Raw genomic sequence first — 19178 nt, 5'->3', positions numbered from 1 at the left:
TATATTGTATATCTAAAATGTACTAATAAAATTAATTTTTAAAAGTCTTTATTCTGTGTACATAGGCAATATTTTCTCATCCTGTTTATGTTGAGTTGTTTTCGTATATTTCAACTTATCCTTCTAGTTCTGATGGTTACTCGATTTTCTTCCGAGGAAAACTTTTTTTCACATTTAAAAAGTTATTTCACTATGAATTCTCAAGGTGTTCAAGGTTACCTTTCACGTTTTAATATGTACCTTACTCATTGCATGTGGAAGAGTATACAGTCCAGGTTTCTAAATACATACTTCTTTCTCCCTGAACATAAATGAAACAGATTGTGATTTCTTCCAGAGATGTATAACACCAGCTCTATCAAGAATATTCCACATGGATGTGGGCCCACTGTTGTCTGTTCCTGAGATGCATTTGTCCTTTTATCTGCTAATGATAGTCTCATGAAGGTGGAATTTGAATGTCTTTCATGTACATTATGGAAGCTTCTCACTTCTTGCTTAGATGGTATTGAATGTTGTTAGAATTTTATTATACCATATAGCTGTAATTGTTTCATCAAATTATGTATTTGCATTATGTATTTGTTTTATGTATATGGTGTGATACCTAAGTGACACAAAGCTTTTTTGGAAGTTTTCCTTTTCTGTGCAGAGTTTGATATAGGATCTCACTTTGTATTTCAGACCAGTCTTGAACTTACTATGTGGCTGAGGCTGTCCTCAAACTCATGGCAACCCTCCTGTATCAGCCTCCCAAGTGCTGGGATTATAGGCATGTAGCCCCACACTTGGCTGAAATTTTCCTTTCTGTTATTGTTTTCTTTTTTTTTTTTTTTTTTGATACTAGGGATCAGACTCGGGTTCCTTGCACCTGTACAGCAGGCGGTGAAACCACTGAGCTAAATCCCTAGCCCTTCTTTCAGTTTTTTGAGACAAGGTCTCACTGTGTCATTCAGTGTGGCCTCGAATTCACTATGTAATCCTGATTGGCCTTCGCAATCCAGGCAGTCCTCCTGCCACAGCCTCCTGAGTGCTGGGATTATAGGTGTGCACCACCATGCCTGGCTCTGTAGTTTTCTTTTTGTGCCTAATTACTCTGTGCTATATTGGTTTTCCATGCGTATGATACATTTTATTCATCTTCCACTCATACTCCCCTAGAATTTCTTCTATCTGAGAGCCAGGTGACCACTTGGTGACACTGAGCTATAAGATAATTTGCCAGCCTTTCCCTTTTTTCAATGTTCATAGACTCGTTCCAAGTAAACTGTTTTTCTATTAACATTTTGTTATTCATATACCATATTTGATGTTCAATTATGTTTTTTTTCTTATGGAACCAAATTCAAGTTTCAAAATGCTGGGCCAGGTATGTAGCTCAGTGCACTGCACCTGCCCCGTAAGCACAAGGTCCTGAGTTTGATTCCTGGTACTGAAGAAAAAGTTTTTTTCCAAAATGCTGCTCACATGCAATCAAAGAAAGAAGGACTCAGTGCATAAGTGAAGAGATACTTCCTGTGGTCTCTCAAAGCCATTCATTAGATATTCATGTGGCCCTGTGTTTCGTGGATGGTGATCTTATAGGCTCCCTCCATGAGCTCTGCTTTAGTGACAGTGCACAGATGCCCTTGCAGTGACCCAGCAGAAGAACCAGTGCTCCTGTTCTGCTGCTGCATTAGCAATGAGTGGCAGTCTTCAATCAGAATTGTTGTCTGAAGAAAATGTGCTTACACATGGAATTAATATTTGAAAGATTCAGGCTCCATTCAGCTTTTTTGTTTTCTTTTGCTCTATTGATACAAGGTCTAGCTATGTAGTTCAGGCTGGCCTGGAACTCACTGAGGGGCCCACACTGCTCTTGAACTCAGGCCTCCTCAGTGCTGGGATTACTGACATACCACACTTGGCTCACAATTTAACTTTGTATGAGCAGACTTGAGATATCTCGGGCTGTGAGTCTCAACCTTCCCTTGAGAAATATATGTGTGATCATTTAGGAGGCAGCAACCTTTGAGGATGACTGTGAAGTTCACCATGGAGGAGTGGGCTTTGCTGGATCCATCCCAAAAGAAGCTCTACAGAGACATGATGAGGGAAACCTTTAGCAACTTGGCTGCTATAGGTAAGGACGACATCTCTTTCTCATTTATACAATCAGAGAATATTGTTTGTTGCTCATCAGTGCTGTTTCATTAAAAAGAGTGCAAAAACGTTTTGTAGAATGTCCCAGGCCTGGTTACATTACACCATGAATGTAATGGGAATCTACAAATTTTTATATAATAATATAGTGTCTTCTTATATTTCTTTGCCTACAATTCAGGAAAAGCCTGGGATCACCTGGAAGTTGAAGAAGAATACAAAATTTACTGGAGAAATCTAAGGTAATTTGCACTCACAAGGAAAATGAATGTTCCTCAAGAGTCAGGGTGTGAGGAGAAACATGACAATCAAGGAAATGTGGCCAAGTTCAAATTAATGTCCCAAATATTCTCCAAAGATGTGTACAACTTCACTATGTATAATCTGACAAGGGAATTATGAAAATACATGAAGTTGCAGTTAGGTATTGCAGATAGGTATATGTACTTGGTCAAAACTTTGACTTTGTCGAGGAATCTCTCTTCAGGATATCTGTTTTGGTATACATGTGAATACAAGACATTCAGCATCTAAAAATTGCTAACCTGGAAGCAGTATTCAAAGTAGAAATCAATGCTGGTGTTGTAATAGGTGTTTTATGCCAACCTGGAAGCAGTATTCAAAGTAGAAATCAATGCTGGTGTTGTAATAGGTGTTTTCAAGCCATTCCTCAGAGAACTGAGTCCATTCATGATTTAAAATTCTTAAAAGACACCCTCCAACATTGCTGGTGGAATGTTAAGTACAGCCACGATGGCAATCAGTACACAGATGTCTCAAAATCTAAAAGTAGATGTTCTGTTTAATCAAGCATATTCCTAATGGGTATATTCTCAAAAGGGTTAATGTTATACAGACATGCACACCCATATTCAAAGCAGGTCAATTTATAACAGCTAAGCCCTGGAATGAGCTAACATGACCATCACTGGCTGCACAGACAAAAGAAAATTGTTGATAGGCTCAGTGTGATGTGGCTTCTTGTAAACCCAGCACTCTGGGAAGCTGATTCTGCAGGATGGCAAGTGGAAGCTCAGACTGAGCTACTTCATCAGTGAGAATTTCTCAAAATAAGAAATAAAAAGACTGGAGGTTTTGTGCTAAGACCTGTGTTTAATTCCCAGCACTGAGAAGGAAAATGTGGTATATGATCAGTCACAAAGATGAATAATATTATGTCCTTTGCCAAAAGAATTAAGTGGGTCTTTGTCACGTAATGTTAAGTGAAATAGCTCATTTCATAAAATATGAAATGTCACACGGTTTCCCTTATATGAAAAACCAAAATATAAACTAAGCATTAAAATAAAGAAGAGGTGATGGGAAAAAGGGAAAGCTGACTTTTTGGAGATGGGAAAGATGGGAAAGACAAACAGGATAAGGAGAGAAGGTGGAGAGTGACGGGGAAAAGGTATCACAGCGATCAGTGTGTGATACACATTATGTCAGCTAAATACTCTGTATTGCAAACTATACCAACTTAGAAATGCCCAAATGGATACCGCCCTTTTGGGAATGACTGATTTGAAGGTTTCCTCTAAGGCATTCAGTTAATTCATCGTTACAGGCATCAAAACAGAACTTGTTCTGGTAAATCAATAATACGGAGCCCCATTTTATCGTGATTTCTTTACAGAAAGAAAGAGGTAGTGAAATGCTATCAATATAATGCTTGGAATCAACATGAAGAAATATTTCTTTCGACTCCAGATGCTAATGTGGATGTGAAAGCAGCGGAAAGCCTTGCTCTTAGGAAGGCTCTGAGTGGTCATTTCTCACTGACTGTGCCTATCATTGCCCACACTGCACTGAAGCCATATAAATAATTGGGATCTGAAGAGAAGGTGCATAAATGTAATCAACATGGAAGAAATTCCAGTGATTTCCAGTCCTTTCAGAAGCATGCAAGGTCAAAGGATGGAGAGAATCCCTGTGAATGTGATCAATGTGGGGAATCCTACTCTGATCTTACTGAAAGAACTCACCTTAGAGAGAAGGGCTTTGCATGTAAGAAAAATTTGAAAGCCTGCAGTACACAGCATAATGTTCAGATCCATGAAAGAAATCACAGTGGGGAGAAATGCTATGTATGTAAGCAATGTGGGAAAGCTTTCAGCACTCACAGTTACTGCAAAATACATGAAAGAGCTCACACTGAGGAGAAACCCCATGTATGTAAGGAATGTGGGAAAGCTTTCAGCACACATGGTGCTCATCAAAGACATGAAAAAATTCATGCTGGGGAGAAACCCTATGTATGTAGGCAATGTGAGAAATGTTTCGTGACACACGGTGCTTGTCAAAGACATGAAAGTATTCACACTGGGGAGAAACCCTATGAATGTAAGCAATGTGGGAAAGCTTTCAGTGCACATTCTTCTTGTCGAAGCCATCAAATAATTCATACTGGGGAGAAACCATATGTATGTAAGCACTGTGGGAAAGCTTTCAGCAGGAGCCTTGCATGTCGAACACATGAAAGAATTCACACTGGCGAGAAACCCTATGTATGTAAGCAATGTGGGAAAGCCTTCAGCACACACACTTATTGTAAAATACATGAGAGGGTTCACACTGGGGAGAAACCTTATGTATGTAAGGAATGTGGGAAAGCTTTCAGCACATGTAGAGCTTGTCAAATACATGAAAGAATTCACACTGGGGAGAAACCCTATGTATGTAAGGAATGTGGGAAAGCCTTCAGAAATCATAGTACTTGAAAAGGCCATGAAAGAATTCACAGTGGGGAGAAACCATATGTATGTAAACTATGTGGGAAAGCTTTCTGCAGAAACAGTTATTGTCAAATACATGAAAGACGTCACACTGGGGAGAAACCCTATGTATGTAAGCAATGCGGGAAAGCTTTCAGCAGGCTCAGTGAATGTAAAATACATGAAAGGATCCACACTGGGTATTAATCCTATGAATGTAAGCAACGTGTAAATCCTCAGTACAGATAATTGTCAAGTATGTGAAAGAACTCACAAGGTAGAGACCTATGTAATAAGTAATTGGGAACGATGCCATACACATTTTTAAATACATGAAAGAAATCCCACTAGGGAGAAACTTTTATGTATGTAAGCCTATTTTGAAAATTCTTTGAAAATTTGTCATGTAATGGAGACCTGTGGAAATAATACATTAAGTTTGGTGTCAATATTTCTTCACAAATTTTCCAGGAAATACAAATCCCAGGTGGAGATATGCAAATGTACATATGTTGTGTGGCTTTAAGTAAATAATTTATACATATCTAGATCATGTATCTATAAGGTTTCATGTAAAAATAGTGAGCTGACATAATTTTATATTGTTTGTGCTTAATCTATAGTGTCGTAATGAAACATGGGGACCTGAAATATACCTTTTACTCTCAAGAATGGACCTAGAGTGGGTGATGTTCCAGGGGACTCACAGTGGTTTCTGGTCCTAAGTGGACGTGTCCTAGACTCGGTGCCTCCAAGTGTCTGTGTTTACACCCGGGGAGACCTGCCCTGGGCTCCCTCTCATCTCATGGCCCGAGGTCTCTGGCTCTGGTGAGACTTGCCCTGGCTGCCCATGAGGCCTGCGGGGCCCCTGGCAATTGGCCTGAAGCGTGGGGACCGAGTCATCCGTCCTCTCATTTGTTCCCAAGTGCTTTCCCTGTGCGGGGTCCTGAGGTTGCTACCTCGAGGCCTGGGGAAGCAGCACAGCATGCTCACTGCTGACTCTCTCCAGCCAAGTGACTGTCAGGCAGCCATCGCGAGACTGTGGTGCCCGTGATGCTGGGGTTCCGAGTTCTGTTTGGGCCTGTTGCCAAGGAAGTGAAGTCACGTGCTGGGGTCAGGAAGCTGAGCCTCCCTTCTGAAAAGAAGACCCTGTGGCTCCTTCCGTTTTTGTTTTTGTTTTTTACTTTGACATAAAAATCTTCCATTTTGTTTCAGGTATGTATTTTTACCGAATTATTTTATAGTCATGGAGTCTTTTAAAAATTAATTTTCATGGTACATTTTAGATATACACAATGGTCACATTCATCATAGGGACTGTGTACGTGTCCATGATCTGTCTGGATTCCTTTTTCCCCAATCCCCTCTCTTCCCTTCATCCATTCCTCCCTTCTTTATTTACAAAAGCCTTGTTTCCATTTTTTCCTTCCATTCTCTTTTTCCCTTGACCCTTCCTTTCCTTTCTCACCTCCATTTTCCCCCTTCCCGTTTGAACATTTTCTTCGGATTTCCCAGTGTATTATACACTTTGGACCTTATTTCCACTTTTGGTTTCTCACACCAGATATACAATGTGATATTTAAACATATGTGTCTCATTTATTTCGCTTAAGACTATGGGTCTCAAGGTGCATCTATTTACATAGAAAGGTTCCCCCCCCCTTCCTGGTGATAGAACTCAGGACCCAGCGCTTACGAGGCAGGTGCGGTGCCACTGAGCTAAATCTCTGACCCAAGTTTACCCTTTTGAAGGCTGACTAGTACACCAAAATCACAACTGTTTGTTTTTTCTTTTTTTTTTTTGGTGGTACCAGGGATCAAACTCAGGGCCCTGTGCTTGCTAAATCCCTGGCCCTACAAAATCACAACTTCTTTGAGCGTTCATCCTTTGATGGGCATTTGGGTTGTTTCCAAGATTGAGCTATTATGTATTATGCTACTATAAACATGGATGTGTATATATTGTGGTATAAAGCTTTTAAGTATTTTGGAAAGATACCCCTCATCCTCTTCATCATGGAAGAAATACTCGTTTCTTAAAAACAGCAATGAAAAACAATTTGTCTATGATGTTTGAGTTTGACATCCTTGAAATTTTATTGCAACAAATATGTAAATGCTTCAAATGCTGCAGGCACAGTAGGAAGTGTAATTTTCCTCCCAAAGGATTCATTCTCTGTCAAGAAGCTGTGCTCAGGGTAGTCACTTAGAGATCTGTTGGATTTTAGGAGGATTTTCTTTCCTGTGTTGGCTTCAGCTTCATTCAATTGCAATAGTGACTGTGGAGATGTTCTACAAATGCCCATCATAATTTTCCTTAGAGGATAAAATAGTCTCAAAGTGTCAACCCTGGATGGCCAGGAGTGGAGGATCCATAGCAGATTTTAACTTGCAGGTGCACATGGATAACTATTCACGGTCAGATACTGACTGAACTCAATCACAAAGTGTAGTGTTCAGTGCTGTGACCTAGTGTGAAGGGACAACAAGTTGTGACTGCAAGGTGCAGTCTTTGTGAGGCCCTGGACATCATCACCCCACTGGTGATGCAGAGCACATTTGCACATCACTTGGAAACTTCTGTTGTGTGCACTGCCATCACCTCTGCCCTCCATCTGAAGCTGAGCATGTGCTTTGTGTCTCTTGTGGAGAGGTTGCCTTTTCCAGAGGAGATGGAGCTGCAACCATTCAGTATAAATGTTTCCAGAAGGCCTTCAAGCAGCAAACCATACTGGCTTTCCTGTGTGCTCCTTGTCAGTGGTGGAGCTATCACAGGCCATGGTGTGGATGGCACCCGAATTGTTGCTGCATCCATCTGCTCGTGGGCATTTGTTCTGTTTTCAGTGTTGTCCTTAAAATTGAAGCAACTGTGACCATTCTTATACACCTACTTGTATGGTATAGGCTTGTATGGTATATTTAGACGTGAAATTGCTGGATCATACTGCTGGTGTACGTTTAAAAATTGTTAAGGTGTGGTTTGAAGCAGTTGTTTTATGCAGAACTTGAGGGTTTTTTTGTCATTGTGTTTCTTTTTTGTTGTTGTTTTTGGTGAGGATTGTGAAACAGTGTCTTCGAATTTTCAGTATTTTCTGATTTGATTTTGTATAATTGACCTGAAAACAGGCTATTTATATTACATACATTCAATATTTTTGCAGTGGAGAAAAATTAAAAAGAAAAAGATTAGAATCACCTATCATTTCACCAACCCAAAGCCTTTGCTGCTGCTCTTGCATGTGTGCCTTATTCAACACACCTTGCATGACATTTATCATCACGTAGACACTGGAGTACTGTCAGGTATTTACATTGGTGCAGATGTTTATTTTTAACCTTTTAAATGAGATGGCTGCAAATATGCTGCTAAATATATCCTCTTAGGATCTGGATATCTTAGTATGTAGATTTGATCAGTTTTTGGTCCTAATTTTTTTATACTACCATTTGAAGCAGACACCGCTCATTGAGTTATATTCTCCCATCATTTTATATTTTGTTTTGCTTTTTTTTGAGGCACGGTCTAACTAATTCACTAATTGGGCCTGGCTGGGCTTAAATTTGTGATCCTCCTTCAGCCTCCCAAAGCTCTGGGATTGCAGGTGTACAATATCCTTATGTGGCAATTGACAATAATTGTGCATATTTATAGGGTACAATGTGCTGTATTATTCTATGGCTCTATTGTAGACATAATCCGGCTAGTTATATACCTACCACCCTACTAACCCACAATATCTTTTACTGTGTATCAGACTAAAATTACCCAAGAAAGTTATGCGGGTTGAAGCCACTTGGGGCCTGTTGTCCTGAAGAAAGGTGAGGCAAAGGTACACACAGAGCTCTACCTGACCCACTCTCCCTTAAGAGTTGGGTTTTTTTTGGTACTGGGGATTGAACTCTGTACCTTGCAAGGCAGGTGCGGTGCCACTGAGCTAAATCCTTGGCCTTCCTAGCACTTAAAAAAAAATTCTGGATTTTGAATTCAGAACCTCTGAGCTTGGCTCTTTCCTCTCCATTTGTAAAGGTTTGTTTTGTGAGACAGGTTCTCGATAAGTAGCTAGGTTTCTCAGACTATCCTTGATCTCATGGTCATTCCGCCTCAGCCTTCTAGAGGACTGTGCTTATAGGCAATGCCTCCATAACTGATATCCTCATACTGTGTGCTATGCCACTAACTCAATATGCTGTTAGTCTCATTTAATTTTCCTTTCATGAGGAATTGCTTTCAATTCAAAATTGAAAGTCGCTCGGTGCACATTTTGAGAAGTGTAGCTTTTGTCCTTATTGCTTCTGCTCTATGGTCTTCCTCAAATGCTAACCTTGTAAAAATGCATTTATTCTATGTATTTGTGATATACATATTCCTCATATATGTATTTGTAAAATATATGATAGCTTTTACTCAATTCACTATTGATAGACCTTTTGATGTACTTACTTTTTATTTACTTATTTACTTTTGTATTAAATTCTTTTATTGGTACATTGTAGGTATACAACACAATTACATTTCTCATTGGGGATTGTACCTTTACATGATGCATCTTGGTTCTTATTTTTTCCCCATCCCTAGCCCTCCCTTCACGCCCTCTACCCTTCCCTATTTACAAACACTTTATTTCCATTTTTTCCATTTCTCCTTAGTTTTCCTTTCCCTTCTTTCCTTTCCCCTCCCCCTCCCACTACCCCTACCCCTTTGGACCTTTTCTTCCTATTTTACATTATCGATTATTCATTCTAATCATTGGTACATTTTAGGTATACAATGTAATGACATTCATCATTGGAAATTTGCACCTTTACATAGTCTCTCTTGGTTCTTGTTTTTCACCCTTGCCCAGCCCTCCCTTCAACCCCTCCAGTCCTCCCTATTTACAAAGGTTTTGTTCCTATTTTTCCATTTTCTCATATTAATCCCATTCCCTGCTATCCTTTGCCCTAGCCCTCCCACTTCCTTCCCCTTTGCCCCTTTTCTTCCTATTTCACATGACCTATTATACATTTAGTCCTTATTTACACTTTCAGTTTCTCACATGAGAGAAACTATTCGGTGTTTATACATGTGTGTCCTGTTTATTTCACTTAAGAGTATCTCCTCAATGTGCATCCACTTAGCTATAAATGTCTCTAATTTCTCGTTTTTTATGGCTGAGTAGTACTCCATTTTATTAAAAAAAACCACATTTTCTTGATCCAGTCTCCAGTTGATGGGCATTTGGGCTGTTTCCAAGTTTTAGCTATTACAAACTGTGCTGCTATGAACATGGGTGCACATATATCACTGTGGTATGATTCTTTTAATTCTTTGGGGAAGATCCCCAGCAGTGGAATAGCTGAGTCAAATGGGACTTCCAGTCCTAGTTCTTTGAGGTATCTCCAGACTGATTTCCACAGTGGTTGCATCAGTCTACACTCCCACCAGCTGTGGAGCAGGGTTCCTCTTTCCCCACAGCCCCGCCAGCATTGGTTATTGGTGGATTTCATGATAGCAGCCATTCTTTCTGGAGTGAAGTGGAATCTCAGTGTTGTTTTCATTTGCATCTCTCGAATGACCAGTGATGTTGACCATTTTTTCATGTCTTTATTTGCTATTTCTACTTCTTTGTCTGAGAAATGTCTGTTCATTTCAGATGCCCATTTTTGGATTGGGTCTTTCAATTTGGGAGGTCTGATCTTTTTCAGTTCTTTATAGATTTGAGATAGTAGACCTTTGTCTGAGGAAGAGCAGGTGAAGATTTTTTCCCACATTGTGGGTTGTCTCTTCACACTGCTGGTGGTTTCTCTTGCTGTGCAGAAGCTTTTTAATAAGAAGAGATCCCATTTGTTGATTGTGCTAGTTCATGGGCAACTGAGGTTTTGTTCATAAAATCTTTTCCTACACCGATGTCTTCAAGGGTTCTACCTAACCTCTGTTCCAACTGGTTCAGAGTTTCTATTTTAATATTTAGATCTTTAATCCATTTTGATTTTAGTTTAGTGCATGGTGGACATACAGGTCTAGTTTTAATCTTTGGCAAGTTGAAGCCCAATTTTTCCAGCACTGTTTATTAAAGAGGCTATCTTTCCTCCAGTGAGGGTGTTTGGCTCCCTTGTTGAAGATGAGCTGGCTGAGTGTGTCTGGAGTTGTTTCTGCATCTTCTAATCTGTTCCACTGGTCCTCAAGTCTGTTTCTTTGCCAGTACCATGCTGTTTTTATCACAGTAGCTTTGTAGTAGAGTTGCAGGTTAGAGATTGTGATACCGCCTGCCATGTCTCTGTTACCTAGTATTGCTTTTGCTATTCTGGGTGTCTTCTTGTTCCAAATGAATTTTTGGATTGTTTTCTTGAGGTCTATGAAGTATGCTGGTGGGATCTCAATTGGAATTGCATTAAATCTATATAGCAGTTTTGGAAGTAATTGGAATGTAATTAAAAACTTTTCAACTAAGAAAATCCCAGGCCCTGATGGCTTCACTGCTGAATTCTACAAGACATTTAGAGAGGAACTGCTGCCACTACTGTTGAAACTCTTCAATGAAATGGAAAGGGAAGCAATACTCCCAAATTCATTCCTGGAAGCAAGCATCACCTTGATCCCCAAAGCAGAGAAAGACCCAACCGAAAAAGAGAACGATAGGCCAATCTCACTAATGAACATAGATGCAAAAATCCTTAATAAGATAATGGCAAACAGAATGGAGAAGATCATCAAGAAGATCATACACCCTGATCAAGTGGGATTCATCCCAGGGATGCAGGGATGGTTCAATATATGAAAATCAATGTAATACACTATATCATTAGAGCCAAGGACAAAACCCATATGATTATCTCCATAGATGCAGAGAAAGCATTTGACAAAATCCAACATGCGTTTATGATAAAAACCCTCCAAAAAGTTGGAATAGATGGTCTCTACCTCAAACTGATAGAAGCCATCTCTGAAACACCAACAGCCAATATCATACTAAATGGTCAAAAACTGAAATCCTTCACACTCAAATCAGGAACAAGACAAGGATGTCCACTATCGCCACTCTTGTTCAATATAGTTTTGGAAACATTAGCCACGGCAATTAGACAAGAGAAAGAAATAAAAGGAATAAAGATAGGAAATGAAGAAGTCAAATTGTCATTATTTGCAGATGACATGATACTCTATATAGAAGACCCCAAGAACTCCACCAAAAGTCTTCTAGACTTAATAACCAAATTCAGTCAAGTAGCTGGTTACAAGGTCAACACACAAAAATCAAGAGCTTTCCTCTACACCAATGACAGACTCACTGAGAGAGAAATAGGGCAAATAATTCCTTTCACAATAGCATCCAAAAAACTGAAATACCCAGGAATCATCCTAATGAAAGAAATCAAAGACCTCTTCTCTGAAAACTATGGCATTCTGAAAAGAGAGATTGAAGATGATATTAGAAAATGGACAGACATCCCCTGCTCCTGGGTAGGAAGGATTAATATAGTGAAAATGGCCATACTTCCCAAACTGTACTTACTTTTTAGTCAATCCAATTAGCCCAATGTATACCTCTAGAATGAATACTTTTTGCCATATTTGATTAGTCTTTTATTAATAAGTTTAAAGAGAAATACAGGTGTTATTTCTTCCTGAAATTCTTTAATGTGTATCCTTAAGTACTGTCATATACTTCAGTTCATTTTCAGAGTTGGCAAGAAGAGAAAACCATTGTTGTGGTGATAAGATAGTGGTAGTGCATAGGGAACAGCAGAAATTTATCGGAGGGACTTTTGCTGATGGTGGCAGATGTTGGATATTTAGCATTAGGTCAAGCTATATCACTAAGCTGGGGGATATAAGAGGCATTTTTACTGTGGTTAAGATGGCTTCTGTTTGCCTTTGAGGGTGTACAAAGTCTCTCTCTCTCTCTCTCTCTCTCTCTCTCTCTCTCTCTCTCTCTCTGTTTTTGGTACCAGGGATCAAACTCAGGTCCTTGTGCTTGCAAGGCAGGCAGCAGAACCACTGAGCTAAATCCCTGACTCTCAAAATCTCTTTTAACAGTGTACCCATATCGCTGCTATTATGGTCCATATAGCTTTTAATTTTAAAGCATGTACCTGAGGAAAATAAGCCTTAGAGACAAACAAAGGACAGGTAGAATGAAGAATGTTTACCATATTTGTTATAGAAACTGGTCACACTGGAACATTAAAAGGGGGAGCACTTAATTCAGATAGCATGTAGCAGAGTTACGATCACCAGCCCAGTCCTCACCATCTTGAGCACAGTCCACAGTCCTGGGTCTGAGCAGCTGTCCTGCTTGGCTTCATGGGCAGTGCATCTGGAATTACACAGATATGCTCCATCTGTCTTTTCTTCAGCTTTAGCACTGTAGAAGGAAGGAAAGAGACTCATCTGCACAGGTTTATGAACAAAGGGCTGGGAACCAGTGGAAGTGAGAAACAGTGGAGCTGGGGTCTGGGATTGGAGGAAGGAGATAAACAGAAGACACAGCGAGGATCCAAAGCAAAACTGGAGAGGTCATTTGCTCTGGAACAGAAAATATTTTTACTGACAGTGGAGGGTAAGGACTGGTGAAATAAACCTTACAAAGAGGAGACAATGGAGATTCATTCTGTAGGCCTTCATTTTTCCCAGAAGACTTCCAGGCAGCCCAGAGTGTAGGTTTGGTTTATCTCACAGAAAATCAGAACTACTGAGCTGCTGATCACACACGGTGGAGTCCACCACACATTCATGTGGCTTCAGTGCCGGGGGATTTTCCTGTTCACTCTGGCTGAGAGCAGTGTGACGATGACTCAGTTGAGGCCTGCATGGGGAGAGGGATGTCACACAGCTCGGGAATGTTCTGGGTGCCGCAGTAAGACCAGTGAGGGAGCCGGGTGCCTGCTGGTGCTGATGAGCCAGAGAGAGAAAGGGAAAGGTAATAGAGGCTTTTTGGAAGCCAGGTTTTCCTTGGAAGTTGTAAATGAAAGACTAATTTGCCTTTTGTCCTTTTCCATATTTTCTTTGTAGTTTTTATTACGTCTGTACTTTTTCCCTTGGTCTTGCAGTAGATGCCTCCTGAACTCACAGTAGGTGAAAACAGGAGCCACACACCTAGGCTTTGAGGGTGTGACTGCATCCTGCCTTAGAATGGATGGGAATGCGGAGGGCTATGGGTTAGCAGACACGAATACACACAGCACGCTGTAAGCGTGAGCCCTCCAGGGTGAGGATGAAGCTACTCACCTTCTTGCTGGGACTCATGGTGCCTTGGTGAAGCTGAGAAGCAGGTGTGTGCAAAGCAGGCATGGTGGAGCCCTCAGGGACATAAGGATGCTCCTGCACACCTCAGCTTTCTGTACCATTTAAGAGAAATGCTAGAGGAGAGGGGCTTGACCAACCTAAGTGGCACCATGCAGTTAATTACCTCAACACATTTCACATCTTTCTGTTCCACTAGCCCTCACTTAGACTCTCTTAGTACCAAGAAAGAAGGTGCCACATAGGCAAAATAATAGAGAGATAGAAACAGTTTGTTTGTTTACAGCACAGGGGATTGAACCCAGAAACTCACATGCTACACAAGCGCTCTACCACTGAGCCAACTCCCATCCCTAGACATTCTCAGGTGTTGTAGATGAAAGGCAATGCTAGAGGCTTCTTTAGACATCAAAAAGACAAGCCACATACTGGATAACATCTCTACAAAAGACATACCTGAGAACAAATTTGTATTCAAAATACACAAAACATTCTTACTGTGTATCAGACCAACGAAAAATGCATACCAGACCAAAGAAAATATAATGATAGAGGATAGTTCAGGGTATAATTCAACAGTGTTCCTATGCACCAGCCATGAACCCACTTAGACAGAAATCAAGAAACAATCCCATTCCTGATACCTTTAAAAAAAATACCTGAGAATTGGCCAAAAAAATGAAGTAAAATTCCTCTATAACAAAAACATGGCTGTTTAGAAAAGACTTTATGAACAAAACCTCAGTAGCATGGGTATTAGCATAAAGAATCAACAACCGGGTTCTCATCTTATTAAAAAGCTTCTGCAGTGCAAGAGAAACCAACACCAGAGCTAAGAGACAACCTATAATATGGGAAAACATTTTAGCAGCTGTACCTCAAAGGCCTACTATTTAGAATGTGTAAAGAATTGAAAAAAGTCAGACCCCTCAAATTCAAAGACCCAGTTCAAAAATGGGCTTCTGAAAAAAAGAGACACTTCTCAGACAAAGAAGCAAAAGCAGCAAATGAACATAGGAAAAAAATGTTCAACATCACTGGTCATTTGAGAGATGCAGATGAAAACGACACAGATTCCACCTCACCCCAGAAAGAATGGCTGCTATCAAGAAATCAACAAATAACAAATGCTGGTGGGGGTGTGGGGAGAAAGGAACCCTTCTCCATTGTTTTTTTTGTGTGTGTGTTTTTTGTGGTTTTTTTGGTACCGGGGATTGAACTCGGGTCCTTGCGCTTGCGAAGCAGGCAGTGGAACCACTGAGCTAAATCCCCAGCCTCCATTGTTGGTGGGAGTGCAGACTGGTGCAACCACTGTGGAAATCAATATGGAGATACCTCAAAGAACTAGGGCTAGAGGTCCTATTTAACCTAGCTATTCCCCTGCTGGGTATCATCCCCAAAGAATTAAAATAATCATACCACAGAGATATATGTGCACCCATGTTTATAGTGGCACAGTTCATAATAGCTAAAGCTCGGGAACCGCCCAAGTGCCCATCAGTTGGAGACTGGATAAAGAAGATATGGGTTTTGTTTTTTTTTTTTAATAAAATGATGTACTACTCAGCCATAAAGAATGAGAAACTAGAGACATTTATAGCTAAGTGGATGCATATTGAGGCCATAGTCTTAAGTGAAATAAATAGGAAACACGTGTAAATACCAAATAGCTTCTTCAGTGTGAGCAACTGAAAGTGTAAATAAGGATTAAAATGATTAAAATGAATAGTTGATAATTTGAAATAGGAAGAAAATGTCAAAGGGGTAGAGGAAGTGGGAGAGGAAGGGGAAAGGGAAGAAGGGAAAGGAAAAATTACAAGACAAAAACAGAAATGAAGTCTATGTAAATAGGGAAGGGTGGAGGGGGTGAAGGGCACACAGGGAATGGGGAAAAAATAACCAAGATACATCACATACAGGTACAAACACCCAATGATAAATGTAAATGAATGGTATACCTAAAATGTACCAATAAAAGAATTTCAGCAAAAACAAAAAAGTATGGCAGTTTGGAAAAAAAGAGATTGAAGAGGAAACTATAAACTGGAGAGATAAACTCTGTTTCTGGATAGGCAGAAGCAACATTGTCAAAATGATGACACTCCACAAATGATCAATATGTTTAACGCAATTCTAACCAACATAACATGAGTATTACTCTCACAACTATATATCACACTCCTTTAATTTAAAAGGAACTTGTAGTCTAGAGACCTTAAGGAACCCCTGAGCAACAAAAGCAAAGCAGGAGGCATTACAATCTGAGATTTAAAGTTATATGACAAAAGTGCAGTGATGAAAACATCAAAAACAAATGTGTCAATCAACACAGTGAAATTCAGAATGAAGAAATGATCTCAGGCACTTTCACCCACTTGAGTTTGGACAAAGGGGGCCCAGACAATATCCTGGAGAAAAGACAGCCTCTTCAACACATACTGCTGGGAAAACTGGTGGTCGCAATGTGGAAGGTTAAATCCAGACCCACATCTCACACATGTTGTACTAAAACCAATTTAAGTACAAACATGCTTAATGTCTCCACCATTATGGAAGTGCAAAAGAGAACCACAGTGAGATTCCCTTAGTACAGCACCAATCATCAATATAATTTAAAGTAACAAGTGCTAGCCCATATACATGCTGCAGTTTGTGTTCAAAAATAGTTTGCCATATCCTCAAAAAGTTGAGTATGCATTTTCTGTACTGCTTTATGTTTCCATTCCTAGGTAGCTATCTAGAACTGAAGATGTGCATTCAAACAACAATGGATGTGTACCTTTCATCTGTAAAGGTCATGGCAATGATGAACTGTCCCATAGTGAGTTCCAGAAAAAGAAAGCTGTTTCCAAAAGAAAAGGAATTTTTCTCCCAGGACAGCCAGGTGGTGAAAGAGAAGTGGGCCTAAGGGTTGCATTATCCTATAAAAAGTTCATTGCTTTTCTGACAGAGCATTAACCTAAATTAATTGTAAATGATAAAACTAACAATACACTGAATCCTAGCCCTAAGAACTATTGCATCCTAAGAATTATTATAGCCACTCCTCTCCTCCCTGAGATTTTTTTGTCTTCTAGGCACTACATGGGCTACTGGTTTACTAGCAAGAAGACTGGCTTCTTCTCCAGTATACAGCAAAAATGTGGACCTGAGCCATGGGGTCAGAGCCCCTCCTCCTCCCATGAAGCAACTCAGTAGGATGGCATGTGGTGAAGCACATTCTCACACTGTGACTTGTGCCAAGCATATCACAAGCTCCAACACTAACACTTACTTACAAACCTTACATAACTAATGTAAAACTAACCCTAACCCTACCTTAACCCATAAAGTCTAAACCTAAGCCCAAACCCTAAACTCTAATCCAACACTCAACACCAGTGCTACACCCCGCCACTCACCCTAACTTGACCCTGGTTGCTGACTGGTTTCCCTCTTCCCACCAGCCTCCTGTCCATCCTGGCCCCTCTTCACACATCTGGACCCTTCCTTACCTGTTGTACCCCATAGTCCTGCTGCTCAGGGCTCAGCGAGGCCTAGGGCATGCTTAGGAAGGTGAGGCCAGAGGGTGCTCATGGCCCAACCTGCCCAGGGACTGAATCCTGGACAAGGGCCGAGGCCATGGAAGGAGGCTTCTCATCTGCTGAGGAGAGACAAGATCCCGCACTCTGTGGTGACCCCTCCAGGCAGCTGTCTGCAGAACATAAAGCACCATGGACTACAGGTCCCCAACCTCAGCAGGTACCTAGGGCCTCCTTTGACCTCCCACTAGGGTGTCCCTCTGCAGCCTTGACCTGCTGGCATCAGGGAGGTTGGCACCACTCTGCTTTGTGCACAGAACTCTGCTTCTTTTCCCCTCAAATCATGTCTTGGGCAGAGACGTCCAGCAGGGGATCCTTGGCTCCTGCCAGCTCTTCTCTCTGGGCCAAATCAGTGGAGGGACTTGACATCTCGGGACTGCCATTAACATGTTTTCTGCACCTTCTTGTTTTAAGACTACTCTTTTTCCAAATTTTTAAAAGCAAGTAGTGAGACTTCTGTGTATAACTTAGGCTAGATCACCACACAAGCTTTTTGTTTCCCTCAAATTTAATTTTATAAATAAATGCTAACTGCTGAATTTTTGTTTTCATCCTTGTTCAAATTATTCTTAACTGTTTTGAAGGCAAAATTGGAAAAATATAATATGCTTTGTAAAGTATAATAAAAGTTTTATTGAAAACATTATTTGTGTGTGTGTGTGTGTGTGTGTGTGTGTCGTATTGGGGAATAAGCCCAAGGTCTTACACTGACCTACATCTCCACCCTACCCTCCCCCCACTCTTATGAGACAGGGTCGTGAAGCTGCCCCTCTTGGACTTGTCATCCTCCTGCCTCAGCATCCTAAGCAGCTGGGATTACAGGCACCACCATACCCAGCATTAGGAGATTACTGACGGATGTTGAATATAAACACTAAACATCTCCAACTTCTAATCACAATGAAATAAGATTTCAGTGTCTTTCCCATGGTTAATATTAAAAAGAAAAAACCCTTAGATAAGTAAAACTTAGTGGTTTATTTGAGCAAAGAAACCAAAGGATTCCCCAACCTGGCATTTCTCAAATCCAGAGAAGGTTCAAAGAGCCAGGGGATGTGCTGAGAAGGGCAGCAACTGTGAGCTGAACTGAGGCATGAACACAGCTTCATTGATTACAAAGTCAGCTTAATTCATGACTCTGCACCTGACAAGCCCAGTTGCTGTAACTAGCTGAGCCTCAGCCATTTGTCAAAAGACTATAGTCATTGGGTTTCAATACCTATTCTTTGAGTTAAAAGATTTGGTGAGGCTCAAGAGGGGCTGGGTTGTGAGTGGAACAAGGTATCCTGTCTCTTAGCTGGGCTGGTGTGTACCTCAGTGTCAGAGCACCTACTCCAAGTACCTGAAGTGACCTGACCTGCTCAGGCCTCAAAACCACATAGGAATGGGAAAGTGAAAAACCATAAGTGTAACAAATAGCAGGAAACCAGACACAGTAATAAAGTAAAAACCAAGTATAACTGCAACATCCACAATGCTAACAACAGGATTGGCAGGGACAGAAATAACACACAATAG

General features: G+C 40.6%; 1 protein-coding gene and 1 pseudogene across 2 annotated transcripts in view; both read left to right on the top strand.

Annotated features, from left to right (window-relative positions):
• Positions 1 to 18290, top strand: part of LOC101712923 (zinc finger protein 627-like) — a 49079-nt gene extending 30789 nt beyond the window's left edge. Inside the window, exons 2-4 of one of the 2 annotated variants that reach the window (XM_087196987.1) lie at positions 1998 to 2122; positions 2324 to 2384; positions 17157 to 18290. In XM_087196987.1, coding sequence (XP_087053113.1) covers positions 2017 to 2122; positions 2324 to 2384; positions 17157 to 17277 — 288 coding nt within the window. In that variant the 5' untranslated portion in view covers positions 1998 to 2016 and the 3' untranslated portion in view covers positions 17278 to 18290. The remainder of the gene's footprint in view (positions 1 to 1997; positions 2123 to 2323; positions 2385 to 17156) is intronic. The other variant, XM_087196986.1, reaches the window with a different exon arrangement.
• On the top strand, positions 3969 to 6046 carry LOC106008701 (uncharacterized; annotated as a pseudogene).
• Positions 18291 to 19178: the final 888 nt, after the last annotated feature.

This window comes from Heterocephalus glaber, unplaced genomic scaffold, assembly GCF_053883595.1.
Source record: "Heterocephalus glaber isolate CG9 unplaced genomic scaffold, H.glaber_assembly_v1.0 deba00001648, whole genome shotgun sequence".
Lineage (NCBI taxonomy): Eukaryota > Metazoa > Chordata > Mammalia > Rodentia > Bathyergidae > Heterocephalus > Heterocephalus glaber.
The sequence above is the reverse complement of the archived record's forward strand: the minus strand, read 5'-3'. Positions and strand labels throughout refer to the sequence as shown.